This window comes from Pristiophorus japonicus, chromosome X (genome assembly GCF_044704955.1).
Source record: "Pristiophorus japonicus isolate sPriJap1 chromosome X, sPriJap1.hap1, whole genome shotgun sequence".
In the NCBI taxonomy this organism is placed as follows: domain Eukaryota; kingdom Metazoa; phylum Chordata; class Chondrichthyes; family Pristiophoridae; genus Pristiophorus; species Pristiophorus japonicus.
In genome coordinates, this window is record NC_092010.1 from 35,513,253 (window position 1) to 35,528,182 (window position 14,930).

At 45.8% G+C, this 14,930-nt stretch overlaps 1 protein-coding gene across 1 annotated transcript in view; it reads left to right on the forward strand.

The window, feature by feature from the left end:
- esyt1a (extended synaptotagmin-like protein 1a) overlaps positions 1 to 14,930 on the forward strand; it is a 141,847-nt gene that overhangs the window by 71,321 nt on the left and 55,596 nt on the right. The window contains exons 3-5 of the mRNA XM_070869601.1: positions 2,945 to 3,079; positions 4,256 to 4,329; positions 13,395 to 13,467. Coding sequence (XP_070725702.1) covers positions 2,945 to 3,079; positions 4,256 to 4,329; positions 13,395 to 13,467 — 282 coding nt within the window. The remainder of the gene's footprint in view (positions 1 to 2,944; positions 3,080 to 4,255; positions 4,330 to 13,394; positions 13,468 to 14,930) is intronic.

Here is a 14,930-nt window from a genome sequence, read left to right on the forward strand (position 1 = left end):
TGACTAAGAAAGCAACAAAGAAAGGAAAGATAGATTACGAAAGTAAACTTGCGCAAAACATAAAAACAGATAGTAAAAGCTTTTACCGATATATAAAACGGGAAAGAGTGACTAAAGTAAATGTTGGTCCCTTAGAAGATGAGAAGGGGGATTTAATAATGGGAAATGTGAAAATAGCTGAGACCTTAAACAATTATTTTGCTTCGGTCTTCACAGTGGAAGACACAAAAACCATGCCAAAAATTGCTGGTCACGAGAATGTGGGAAGGGAGGACCTTGAGATAATCACTATCACTAGGGGGGTAGTGCTGGACAGGCTAATGGGACTCAAGGTAGACAAGTCCCCTGGTCCTGATGAAATGCATCCCAGGGTATTAAAAGAGATGGCGGAAGTTATAGCAGATGCATTCGTTATAATCTACCAAAATTCTCTGGACTCTGGGGAAGTACCAGCGGATTGGAAAGCAGCTAATGTAACACCTCTGTTTAAAAAAGGGGGGCAGACAAAAGGCAGGTAACTATAGGCCGGTTAGTTTAACATCTGTAGTGGGGAAAATGCTTGAAGCTATCATTAAGGAAGAAATAGCGGGACATCTAGATAGGAATAGTGCAATCAAGCAGACGCAGCATGGATTCATGAAGGGGAAATCATGTTTAACTAATTTACTGGAATTCTTTGAGGATATAACGAGCATGGTGGATAGAGGTGCACCGATGGATGTGGTGTAATTAGATTTCCAAAAGGCATTCGATAAGGTGCCACACAAAAGGTTACTGCAGAAGATAAAGGTACGCGGAGTCAGAGGAAATGTATTAGCATGGATCGAGAATTGGCTGGCTAACTGAAAGCAGAGAGTCGGGATAAATGGGTCCTTTTCGGGTTGGAAATCGGTGGTTAGTGGTGTGCCACAGGGATCGGTGCTGGTAAACACAACTGTTTACAATATACATAGATGACCTGGAAGAGGGGACAGAGTGTAGTGTAACAAAATTTGCAGATGACACAAAGATTAGTGGGAAAGCGGGTTGTGTAGAGGACACAGAGAGGCTGCAAAGAGATTTAGAAAGGTTAAGCGAATGGGCTAAGGTTTGGCAGATGGAATACAATGTCGGAAAATGTGAGGTCATCCACCTTGGGAGGGGGGGGGGGGGGAGAGAAACAGTAAAAGGGAATATTATTTGAATGGGGAGAAATTACAACATGCTGCGGTGCAGAGGGACCTGGGGGTCCTTGTGCATGAATCCCAAAAAGTTAGTTTGCAGGTGCAGCAGGTAATCAGGAAGGCGAATGGAATGTTGGCCTTCATTGCGAGAGGCATGGAGTACAAAAGCAGGGAGGTCCTGCTGCAACTGTACAGGGTATTGGTGAGGCCGCACCTGGAGTACTGCGTGCAGTTTTGGTCACCTTACTTAAGGAAGGATATACTAGCTTTGGAGGGGGTACAGAGACGATTCACTAGGCTGATCCCGCAGATGAGGGGGTTACCTTATGATGATAGATTGGGTCTTTACTCGTTGGAGTTCAGAAGGATGAGGGGTGATCTTCTAGAAACATTTAAAATAATGAAAGGGATAGACAAGATAGAGGCAGAGAGGTTGTTTCCACTGGTCGGGGAGACTAGAACTAGGGGGCACAGCCTCAAAATACGGGGGAGCCAATTTAAAACCGAGTTGAGAAGGAATTTCTTCTCCCAGAGGGTTGTGAATCTGTGGAATTCTTTACCCAAGGAAGCAGTTGAGGCTGGCTCATTGAATGTATTCAAATCACAGATAGATAGATTTTTAACCAATAAGGGAATTAAGGGTTACAGAGAGCGGGCGGATAAGTGGAGCTGAGTCCACGGCCAGATTAGCCATGATCTTGTTGAATGGCGGAGCAGGCTCGAGGGGCTAGATGGCCTACTCCTGTTCCTAATTCTTATGTTCTTATGTTCCACTCGAGTGAAAAAGTAGCTCTTGGTTTGTGTTGCATTTTTCCACTCAATATTTTCATCGGGCTCAGAGCTACAACCCATTCCTGTACACTCTTACTCCCAACTAACTGGAGTGTGCCTTTACCTACCCAATATGTAGGCGAGAGCAGGGGTTGAACAATATAGCCTTGTTAATGTATTCTCGGTAACTGTTCATGTGAACTCCTGTTACTTCCTTCTCTTCAATACGCTGAAGAATAAACAGTCTCTCTGACTGTGGCTCAGGCTATAAAATACAGATTATTGAAATTACAAACTTAACTATTCTCCATGGAACACCAAATATAAAGGCACTCTGCCTGTGCTAACATGCAATACTAGACTGACTTGTTACATAGCTGTCTGCTACCATGGAGCCTCTGACCTGTCTAATTGCTGTTGATTTCAGAACGTCCACCTCGGATGTATCATTCAACGTTACTTGAAGGTATATTAAAACAAAGGAGCTATCTCTCACACAACTACATTAAGTGTTGAGCCATTGATCGCATTCAAAACCGTGTTTGCTGGCACAAATACAGCTGTGAAGGGGATGGCTGAGTCTTAAAACCCCGATTTTAACCTGTCAATGGAGTGTGAAATCAGGCAGGATGTAAAAACAGCGTCCAACCCAAACCCGCTTCCTTTCTGCCAGGCAGGTGAGGTTAAAAGCAGGGCTTTAATTCCTGGATGCACAACTCCGGTTAACCCTGGTTAAGTTGCTCAGGATATTTATGACCAGCAGAATAAGGAGGGGAGTCTTCAATGCTGTAGCAGCACGAGAAGCTCTGTGGAGTTTTCAAGGCTCTGGGGCTCATTGATACAAATTGATTACTCTTCCACAGGTGGAAGGAGCATGTTGTCTCTGGCTTGGTGGCAGAGGTTCCATGTCCGTACCAGAGATTGCTCACACAGTGCCTGGGGCTGTGCAATTGTTATATCCAAGAGTAAATTCACAAATGTAACAATCTAACAAAGACTTTTATTGGTAGGTTCTGCAGCAAGCATGGCCGTTTGTTGGCCAGTATCTGGAGAAGCTGTTGGTGAACTCCATCGCTCCCATTGTTCGGAGTTCAAACAACCACCTGCAAACATTCGCCTTCACAAAAGTCAGCTTTGGAGTAAAGGTAATTTAATATCTGTGCAATTTAAATGGTGTTCCTCTAACGAGGGTTAATTCTGATGTAGCTTGTGTCAGTGAGTTTCTTCAGTGTACAAGAACAATTAGGTGTCAACCTTCTTGCTGCATCTTCCCCCAATTTTCTCTCCTTGTGAAGGTGCTGACTGATTCTGCAGTACAGTTCCATGCGCACCCTCGTGTACCTTGTTCAAGTGGCAGTTCTTCTCGTCTGAGCTTTGACCGTGCGTGTCGGCAGGCTATTTGACTATAGAGAGTATCACACCAGAGTCCAAGCCTGTCCTCATTTGACAACCACACGTTTGCCCTTCCAAACATGGGTTGTGCGTGGAGAGAACATTTTGATTTGTCTAATACACTGAGGTGAAGTACTGGTGATTTTTTAAAAGTACCCAGTCTGATATTCCCCAGTAAACCACATGTAGAAAGTGTGTGCTTCTGAATGCCCCCCCCCTCCCCCACCACCCCCCCATTACTGCCGAGAATAAAAATCTACTGAGGTTTCGGTCGAATACAGCCTCCATTAGTAATGCATGTGTAGATTTCCAGATACCCATCAGGATGATTCGGTCAATGCCAAATAAACTCACAAACCAAATGAGTGACTCCTTTCCATCAGAAAGAAATATCGTACTGGGATATGTTCCAGGGAAACATTTACACAGCAGTGAGCTCACCATGGTGGGTTATTGGCACTGGTCACCCTCCAGTACCTTGTCATGGTGGCCATTACTTGGGTGCGAATGTAGGTGGTGAGTGTCGCCATGTTTTTTTGATCACTGGGACCACAGCAGCTGAGCCTGACCCTGTCTACACCTGACATTTACACACGTGCACTTTTCAGCAGGAGTCACTGGATAGCATGACCCCTGGCCAGTATAACCCTCTCTAATGCAGGGCGATGAGGTCAATTGTTAACACTCTGACCCCTGTCCCAGTTGTGACTGCTAACTCAGCACCGACCATGGAATGAAACTGGGGCCTTCAGCTGTTTGCTTACTAAATTTGAGGAGCCATCAAGGAAGCTTTTATTATACGCAGCGGAAGCCTGTTTACTGCAGACCCAACGAGTTAAAATAGGTTCCAAATATATCAAGGAAGCGATAGTTGTTCAGGTATATGTAGCTGACTGGTGATTTGATCATGCCTCTGAAATGTCTTTCAGCCTCTGAAGGTTCATGGAGTTCAGGTGCATACAGGTACAGACAAACGGCAGGTCACACTTGACCTGCATATCAGGTAACTGACTCACTGTTCAATTCTGCTTTCCTGCTTAAGCTCCAAGGGCAAAGCTCCTTGCATGTAGAAGCACATGCTGGCTGTCATATTTACAATTTACTTGCCTGTTCCTGCTTGATATACTAATCCAGTGCTCCGCCCAATCCCTCTGATGTTGGTACTTTGTTTTTCTATTCCTTCACAACTGCTTTCTGAAAAACTGAGGTGTATGACATTAAACCATTTTTTAAAGTTACTCACAGGCCTCTACCAATACTGCTGAGGGAGGCAAAAGGGCATTCAGGGGAGACTCGCCTATCCAACCATCTCCTTCTCTCTCACAGCCTATGTTTTTAGACCAGAGTCAGCTGTGGCTCAGTGGGTGGCATACTCGCCTCTGAGTCGGACAGTTGTGGGTTCAAGTCCCATTCCAGGAACTTGAGCATATAAATCTCGGCTGACACTCTAGTGGAGTGCTGAGGGAGTGCTGCACTGTCAGAGGTGCTGTCTTTCGGATGAAACGTTGAACCTAGGCCCTCTCGGGTGGAAGTAAAAAATCCCATGGCATTCTATCGAAGAAGAGCAGGGGCGTTCTCCCTGGTGTCTTTGCCAATATTTATCCCTCAATCAACATAACAAAAACAGATTATATGCTCATTATCACATTGCTGTGTGTGGGAGCTTGCTGTGCGCAAATTGGCTGCCGCGCTTCCCACATTACAACAGTGACTACACTCAAATGACTTCATTAGCTGTAAAGCGCTTTGGGACGTCCGGTGGTCATGAAAGGCGCTATATAAATGTAAGTCATTCTGGGGTTCACTGTGTGGATACTGAGGTCCTAACCCTTGTTCTGCCCCTCAGTACTCCCACTCGCCAATAAGCTGCCCCTCAACTGTGCGGTGGACACGCTGGGTGCAGTGGGCAATAAATGAAAGGGTTACTTCACTGATACTGTAGTGTGAGCAGTTTTAAATCTAGAAGAATGTAGGTATATGCAACGCCATAATTTATAATATTGATAACTCCATATGCAGGAAACTGCCCATCTGTGAGTACTTGGAGATTTGAATTTATCTGTGAGCCTCTGATATGTGACCTGCATTAATTTTGGTTACTTTCATTTCCCAAAGTCATTACTACATTGATTCTCAAATTACTTTGACAAGTGCCTCAGAGGGATTCTGCTTGATTAATAGTTGTATAATCTTTAACAATGATATAACCCAATAGCTGCATCTCCATTGACTGAATATTACCATTAAAGCATAGAAATTTACAGCACGGAAGAAGACCATTTCGGCCCATCGTGTCCGCGCTGGCCAACAAGAGGCTATCCAGTCTAATCCCACTTTCCAGCTCGAGATCCGTAATCCTGCAAGTTACAACACTTCAAGTACACATCCAAGTACTTTTTAAATGTGGTGAGGATTTCTGCCTCTACCACCCTTTCAGGCAGTGAGTTCCAGACCCCCACAACCTTCTGCAATTTCCCCACAATTTCCCCTCAAATCCCCTCTAAACCTTCTACCAATTACTTTAAATTTATGCCCTCTGGTTGTTGACCCCTCTGCTAAGGGAAATAGGCCCTTTCTATCCACTATATCTAGACCCCTCATAATGTTATACACCTCAATGAGGTCTCCCCTCAGCTTCCTCTGTTCCAAGGAAAATAAATCCAGCCTATCCAATCTGTCCTCATAGCTAAGATTCTCCACTCCAGGCAACATCCTCGTAAATCTCCTCTGTACCATCTCCAGTGCAATCACGTCCTTCCTGTAATGTGGTGACCAGAACTGCACGCAGTACTCCAGCTGTGGCCTAACTAGTGTTTGATACAGTTCAAGCATAACCCACCTGCTCTTGCATTCTATGCCTCGGCTAATAAAGGCAAATATTCCGTATGCCTTCTTAACCACCTTATCTACCTGGCCTGCTACCTTCAGGGATCTGTGGACATGCACTCCCAGGTCACTTTGTTCCTCTACACTTCTCAATGTCCTACCATTTAATGTGTATTCCCTTTCCTCGTTAGCCCTCCCCAAATGTCTTACCTCACATTTCTCTGGATTAAATTCCATTTGCCACTGTTCTGCCCACCTGACCAGTTGATTGATATCTTCCTGCAGTCTGCAGCTTTCTTCTTCATTATCAACCACACAGCCTATTTTTGTATCATCTTCAAACTTCTTAATCATACCCACTATATTCAAGTCTAGATCATTGATGTATATCACAAAAAGCAAGGGACCTAGTACTGAGCCCTGCGGAACCCCACTGGAAACATCCTTCCAGTCACAAAAACACCCATCAACCGTTACCCTTTGCTTCCTGCCTCTAAGCCAATTTTGGATCCAACTTGCCACTTTACCCTGGATATCATGGGCTTTTACTTTCGTGACCAGTCTACCATGTGGGATCTTATCTAAAGCTTTGCTAAAATCCATATACACTACATCATACGTACTGTCCTCATCGACAATCCTGGTTACCTCCTCGAAAAATTCAATCAATCAAGTTAGTCAGACACGACCTTCCTTTAACAAATCCGTGCTGACTGTCCTTGATTAATCTGTGTCTTTCGAAATGAAGATTTATCCTGTCCTTCAGGATTTTTTCCAATAATTTTCCCACCACTGAGGTTAGGCTGACTGGCCTGTAATTACTCGGTCTATCCCTTTCTCCCTTCTTAAACAAAGGTATCAAATTAGCAGTCCTCCAGTCCTCTGGCACCACACCTGAAGCTAGAGAGGAAAATGTAAGTGGAAATAGTCTTGACTGGTGAGACAATGAAGTGAATAACACATGGTGAAGGAAGGTGCAAAGACCTTGTTAATGCAACAACTCACTCAGTGCTACTTACAACTTTTTTCAGTTTTTTTTTACTGGTAAGTGTGTTAGGAACTTGCCATGTGGTTGTCCAGATTTTTTTTTAAAGGAGGTGGATCACTATTAAGCTAATGAGCTCGTGCTGATGTCAGATGAGCTTTATTCTGGCCTCGTTCTGACTTAACCTGAAATGTTCGTTTGCCGCGATGTACCAACTGCAATGAAAATGAGGAAATTGCCTACTAGATAGAAGAGGTTTTAAATATATTGGGGTCCCAAAAGGAAGGAGCAATTTCTATAGAAATTCTCCCCCCCCCCCCCCCCCCCCCCACGTGTACTGTAATGAAGAATAACTGAGGTGGCTCACTGGAGTATCACTTGGCAGAGTCGAGGAACGGTGGGATGCTCCGGATGATCTCTGACACGCTCTGTGGGGAATTCCCAGGCTTATCTTCACGGAAGAAGGAAAATGAAAAAGTTGCTTCCGGGCTGCACATTTATGTTCCTAAATCAGGGACTCATTGGGTGCAGGAAATTGAGGGCCTACCTCCTGTTGGCCTCTCTGCACACCCACTCGCCAACAAGTTGACCCTTCCCACTATCCAGTGATGCAGGAGGCACACTGGATACAGCATGTGATAGATGAAATAAGGGTGCCAGTGTTATATAGAGCGGTTTTGGGGGAGACGTAGGAGTAATTTGGTGTGGGAATCACTGGGGCGGGGGGGGGCGGTGGTGTGGTGGAGAAAGAGAGACACAGAGACACAGACAGACAGAGAGAGACCAGAATGAATTGGTGAGAAATGGACAACAGTTTACCTCATGGTACAAGTTTCTATCCGGAACAACAGGAAACTAGAGCCTTACCATGTATTTCAATTGATCATGTGCACCTTGGAGAAGTTTTAATCAGACTAGTTGCCAACATGTGCAGGGTCATTTTTCAATTCCAAGGATAATCTCTTGGCACTGGTAGTAATCAATGGTTACAGTCAAGTTATTGTTCCCATGTGTTAGTGGCAGGATAGACTCAAACAAAGGAGAGTCTGTGTCCATGTTTAGGCCGCACAATGTCTGTTGGCTTTGCTTCACATGAAAACTAGTGATATTTTATATAGTGAAAGCAGGCCTGTGCTACCATATCTCAGGCCCATAAGGAATCTACCCCAGCAACGACATGAGGCATCATGGGTATCTGTGGTACTGCTGCCTGCCTGAAAGTGTGTCGTCACTCTAAACTATCAACTAGATAGCTATGGCTGTGATGTTATATGTACATGGGACTGACCACAGCGCATACACGGCCATGAGTAACATAGACAGCCAACCTCACTTGATTTCGTGAGGTCAGCTCTTTTTAGTATGTTCTGTACCGGGAGTTATGATTGATGCTAAGCCACATGGGTGGGCAAAAAAATCTTCACACCCTTTCAAAAAGGCTGAAAGTAATGTTTAAATATTTGTCCGGCTTTCCAAAGTGTGTATGGGTGGAAAGAAGCGGCAGACCAAAAGCAAGGGAAGGCTGACTCAACGTGAAGGCACCAAACTGTGTCAATGGGTAAGTGACAGAGCGGTGAAGCACCCGATTCTCTTTGGCTGATGAATTAGTACTCCAGAGCACCCTCCCCACAGATGGCAGGGCAGCATACTTGGTGGGAGGTGGCAGCCAGTCTAATGTTGTGTACTGTATCTGCAGGCCTTGGGAACAGATGCAGGAGAAAACTTTAAGGAATCTGGCAACAACTCAATGTATCAGGCATGGCCCAAGTATGCATGCCACGAAGTGTTGCCTGTCAACCTGTTCCACATTTACTGCCCGTGCCAAGGCCTTGCACAACCTGACAGCTCTTTCCCAGTGTCTTCTGTATTACCATACAGCAACAAGAAACCTATTCAAGCTAAACTAACAACTGAAAGTTTGGCTCACTCACACATCCAGCCATTGTAACATGACCTACCTTTTATACTGCATGGTCACTTGCTAAAGCCAGGCTGAGTTGTGGGTTGATCGCATGTGTGTCACTGAGAGCGGAAAAGCGCAGCAGAGCCTGTGCATGGAGAGCAGCAAGCTGGAGCTGAAGCCAGGGGGCACAGGGTACAGGGTCAGTATTCTATGGACAAATACGCAAACTGAAAACCAGGGAGAGAGGACCTGAGGGAGGGAGGAGGACAGTAGGAATGTGTGTGTGTGCTAGGCCCATGCAGCAGAGCCTGGTCTCCAGTCATCTTGGATCCCTTTGCCACTGGACCAAGACCTTGCTCTGTAAAGCCCGTGTGGTAGCTCGTGTGCAACGGCCACCCCACATTAAAAGAATTCACGCACAGGCATCTTCCACCCTTTAAAATGAAGTTCTGGACCTGGCCCGCATTGGTCTCATCAATCACCTTGGATCTCATTTTAGTGTGGAAGCAAGTAATCCTCGACTGCGGGGGACTGCCTAAGAAGAAGGTCACTGTATATGTGATCCTTCAGCTTACAACATCTCAGCAATTCTTCTCTTCCACCCTGGGATCCTTGCATTTAACAGCATGTAGGGATTAGGGGGAAGGTGAAGCTGCAGGCCTGCCCCCAGAAAGACAGCATCTCACAGCATCCTGTGTCCCTCTCAGCAACTTGTGCAAGCATTAGCACAGGGTTGGGTCACAGTGTACAGCTGAGGAGGAACAGGGACCTGCTGGTCGAGTGCGACATTGCTGCCACCATTTTCTCAAATGCAACAGTATGGTGAAATTGGGCAGCCGTGTTGTGTTCTGAGTCGATGGGAATGGAGGTGAAAGTGCTGACCAGTGAGCCAGTCACCTGCATGTGTGATCAGCATATAAGCTGATCCAGCAGTGCTAGCCCAGACGAAGTCTGCAGCAGAGATGGTGCGTCGTGGTGACCTTGCCTGTGTTGCAGATTGGCTGCACCTTCCCCTGCAGCAGGTGCAGCAGACTGGTTGCCTGCAGTCTGCAGAGACAGCTATGCTCAGTCATTAGCAGGCGGATGTGCCGAGATCTGCAGATATGGTTGGTGGCGTAACGTTAGGTGCAGCTCATGTGACTGGGTTCTACCGCTCTCCCTAGCATGCTTTCTTTGATCTTATTTCACTTCTTCAAACATGAAGTACTGTATTTGGGGCACATCCAAGCCAATCCCCATCAGTAACGTCACCTCCACTTGCCACCTGCAGGACTCTGCAGCTTGTACCTAGATGCCTTGTATTTTCCTGCCTTTCTGTAAAAATCTGTATTGGAAGAATTCCTCTTCATGTCCTCATTTTTTACCAATGCCGTGGCAGGCAATACCAGACTCATTGTTTCAGGACATTCAAGAGCAAACTTAGCATAATGAGTAAAGAAAAATCCTGACCCTAAAAATGAATGATAAAATACATTTCATAAAAATTTCAGAAATATTGAAAAAATCTTTCATTAAAAAGACTGCATCAAAAAACACTGCAACAACAAAAACATAAAGCTTGTTCCCCTTTAAGAGATCTATTGCAAATGGAGCTGCTCCCCTTGGTCCTGTTCAAAATAGGCTTTGTAGAGGAAAACAATAAGCACAATCCCAGTGCAAAAGTCAGGAAATTTTACAAGGTACTCATTTAAATATTTTGACATGTATTCTGGGGCTTTAATGAGCCTCTGGCACAAGAACTGTGCAAGGCACTAGCAGCTGGCACAAGATAGTGGGCAGAAGGAATTGAACACGAAACATGCAGAAGGCCAATTGTCTGCTATACCCTGCAGTTGTTTTGCATCTGTGCAACTTGTAAAGCTGAGCGCAAGATCTATCTTACAACAACCAGACCTGACCCAATATAATTTATGTGACTTTCATTCTTGTTTTTTTTAAACTAAGAAACTCAAGGTGAAGGATCAAAGCCCATAGTCAGTGCTGTGAACAGAGTAATAGACACTCTTGAGGTTGGTTCCACTTATTGAACAAATAGAGTATCAGACACCGCTGAGAGAGTATTCTATGGATTGCAAAATCTTCCTATTTCTGAGCATTTTCAACTGTCTTTATCCATCTTCCAGGCATTTTTTGTAGTGGGTGGTTCATCCTTATTCTCATCCTTATTTTCAAATCGCTCCAGGGCCTCGCCCCTCCCTATATCTGTAATCTCCTCCATCCCCACAACCCCCTGAGATGTCTGCGCTCCTCTAATTCTTGAGCATCCCTGATTATAATCGCTCAACCATTGGTGGCCGTGCCTTCTGTTGCCTGGGCCCCAAGCTCTGGAACTCCTTCCCTAAACCTCTCCGCTTCTCTATCTCTCTTTCCTCCTTCAGGACGCTCCTTAAAACCGACCTCTTTGACCAAGCTTTTGGTCACCTGCGCTAATTTCTACTTATGCGGCTCGGTGTCAAATATTTTTCCCTCAATGTGCCTGTGAAGCACCTTGGGATGTTTCACTACATTAAAGACGCTATATAAATACAAGTTGTTGTTGTTCAACAGCATTTCCCAGCATTCTTTGCAATGTTCTGAGCAGAAGCAGCCCTTCATTATCAGCCAATCGATCTGCTGGGCTAGTTAGAAATGTTTCACATTTTCCCCAAAGCAAAACGCTCCCTTTGTTGTCACAATAAAGCTTTCTGCTTTGCAGGGAGGCTGTTGCAGAGGAAGGTACAGGGCTAAGGCGAGAAAGCTGGGAAGTGAGGTGAGGGTAACGTTGGATTACTTTAGCAAAGTGACAGCATGGAACCGATGGGCTGAATGGCCTCCTGCGTTGTAAACTTTGCAGACACGAGCCTTGACTTTATGATTCTGTTAACACTGGGATTGCAGGCGTACCCGTGCCTGTAGTGTCATGAGTGGACTGCGCTAAATGTTACAATCTAAGGCCCACCCCTTCATTTGTCTCCGTTCTCTGCACATATAGAAAACGCAAGTTGATTGGCCAGATTTTGCAGCCAGTCAGCAGCATTTAAATGGAATATGCTCGTCCTTTTTCTTCTCTGAAATGCATAACGGCTGGAAGGTGAAACTTGGCAAAACGTCCCCTTCACTGATAGTGCCCTGGATGTCCTGCTACAAAAGGTGCAACAAAAGAGGGCAGAATGCCCCCTCCTGCAAATGCAGCATCTCGGGCTGCCTGGTAGGAGATAGCGGAGCAGGCTAATCCAATGTTCCAGGTCCACTGAAGCTTGGAACAAATGTACAAGAAATTTTCAGGCATCCGTAGAAGTGAAGGTCTTCATTCTCTACTCCAGGCGTTGGCGAGGCTGAGTTTGGAGGCATGGTGCCACTGCTGTTTAAGTATTCTTGTTTGAAATCTTTCTTACACTCCCTTCCCTGAGGCTACCTCACACAAAATACCTTGTTATATCACCTAGGGGATGCACTGTAATTGACTGTCCTGGCAGCCACTGAATTGTCACACTTGGCTCCAGCTGTTGCAGGAACATCTGGAGCCCCTGCACTCAGTGGATCACGGCACCTCCCCACCCACCTGCCACCACTTGGGCAGTACCTCATCACACTTTAAGGTTAAGATGTGGAGCTAGCCCACCTTATGGAGTCACCAAGAAAAAGCATGGTTGTTGGAAATGGATCACTTCAGCTTTGTACAGGCACTGAAGTAAATTATGAAACTTTATTTTCCCTTCCTTTTTTGTTTGGGGTTGACTGTGAGTGCAACGGTGGGCAACCTGCCAAGTCAGCCGAGCAACAGGGAATGTGCTGTTTGTGTAGCTGGCACTGCATGAGATCTCAGTTTGGTGAAAGTTCATAGGTGGGACTGAGTGTTGCTTACCAGAAGTAGTTCTGTAAGAGCTTTGGACCACTCTCCCTACCTGAACATCATGCCCCCTCCATGTCTGCCCCCTCTCCTTCCTGTCTTCATATGGACCTTCATCAGACTACTCCATCCTCAGCTGCTGCTCATCCCCCTCTCAATTGCAAAATTGTGCCTGTGCAGCAGGCAGTAATAATTTTTGCGTACAGCGCCGCGCCCAACAGAATCATTGCTTTAGCATGAGGGGGCAGTTAGTGACCGTCTCCTCACCTCTGCCAGTGCCTCTCTGTAACTGGGCTGTGGCAGGCGTGACTCCCCTCAGCCCTTCCCTCCAACAGTCAATCACATAGAAGCTCTGCTAGCGCCTTTTGACCTTGGGTAACGGCTACTCCCTGGATCACAATTGAATGAGTTACTTAAACAATCCAAAAAAAGGATACCGCTCTGTCCCATGCTTTTGAAGCCATTATACTATAAACTCTGAGATTCTCTAAAATGGGGTTTCCTCTGTTGTCTTTCCCTCTGTAGTTACATTGGTGACTGTGAAATCAATGTTGAAGTGAAGAAGTATTTCTGCAAAGCTGGAGTGAATGGTATCCAGGTAGGTCACTTGATGGGAAATAGTAAAGCTCAGTGCACCTTGTAAATCTGTGCCCCTGTTTCATGCACCTTTGTTACAAATGACACTTGAAGAAGAATCCCAATCTGTTTAAAATGTCACCTTTTGATGGCTCCGTGGGCGAATGCACCGTTAGGTGTGGTTCTGAGCCACACAGACTTGGAAGATTCCTGGTTCCATCATCTGCCTGTGTTCAGATCACTGATAGCAGCTGGCATAGCAGCGAGGGTACGCTACCTGGTCTTCGTGTGCCCAGGCTAGGGAGGGGGAAAACTGGCCACGATTCCCAGTCATGTGACTGCAGATGGAAAGTATGTGGGTGTGGAGGTTAGGTCAGATTTGGTGGTAATGGCTCTCATGACTGCATAGAGCCACCCAATTCCCTTCCCCACAGCCACTGATTATCGAGAACACCGAGAAGCACCAGAGCTGTTGTGAAGACCCTGCATTGACATCAGTTTTGAAATAAAGGAACAAGCAGCACCAGATGGAACTGAAGAAGTCACTGCTCCTACAAAAAATTGTAACAATGAATAATATCAGCATCTTAACGTTTGCCAGCCATTATTGTATGAGGGGGCAAGGGCTGGTTGTGGAGACAATGAGCTGACACTGAACAAAACACCATATGTTGACTTCTGTATCACTTTTAGTTGGAGCAACTTCAAACACCTTGTGCTTTCTCCTAGATTAAACCTTTCCTAAACAGCAGTGCTGCTGGGCAGGGTTCCTGGATAGAGCTGTCATAATCACGAGGAGGTTGCAATAAAAACCTGCAATTTCCCAGACTGTGATAATGCAGTCCCTAGCTGCAGTATTGAGTGACGAACCTGACCACTTTGCCCTTCCAGCCAAAAAGTAGTATGATTGGGAAGAAGTTATGAAATGAGGAAAACTGATTTAAGAAATAAAAATGAATCCTGCTCTGCCCCACAATGGGCATTTTCCAAAAATAAATTGAAGACATTTTGTACAATCCAAATAAGGTATTGGGTACAGGGGCACACGGGCAGGGACATGCTATGCATGGGAAGACGCAGACATGCACAAGGGCAAGCACCTACAGGCAGATGTATGTGAACGTCAGATGTAGCCTCCTGTAGCAGGATTTTAAAAATTTGCTAATTATAGGAACAATGACTGACTGGTAGGGTCAAAATACACAGGCACAATGAACCAATTCACACGTCCTACCCACATGCCCTTTAAGCTCTTATTAACTTCACTAGCGCCCAGCTAATAAACCACAGTACTGCGCTAATAATGCCACCAGCAGCCAATCCGCAGCCAGCCACCAGCAGCCAATCCACAGCGAGCCAGCAACAGCCAATTAGCAGCCAGCCACCAGCAGCCAATCCGCAGCCAGCCACCAGCAGCCAATCCGCAGCCAGCCACCAGCAGCCAATCCGCAGCAAGCTAGCAGCAACCAATCCACAGCCAGTCGC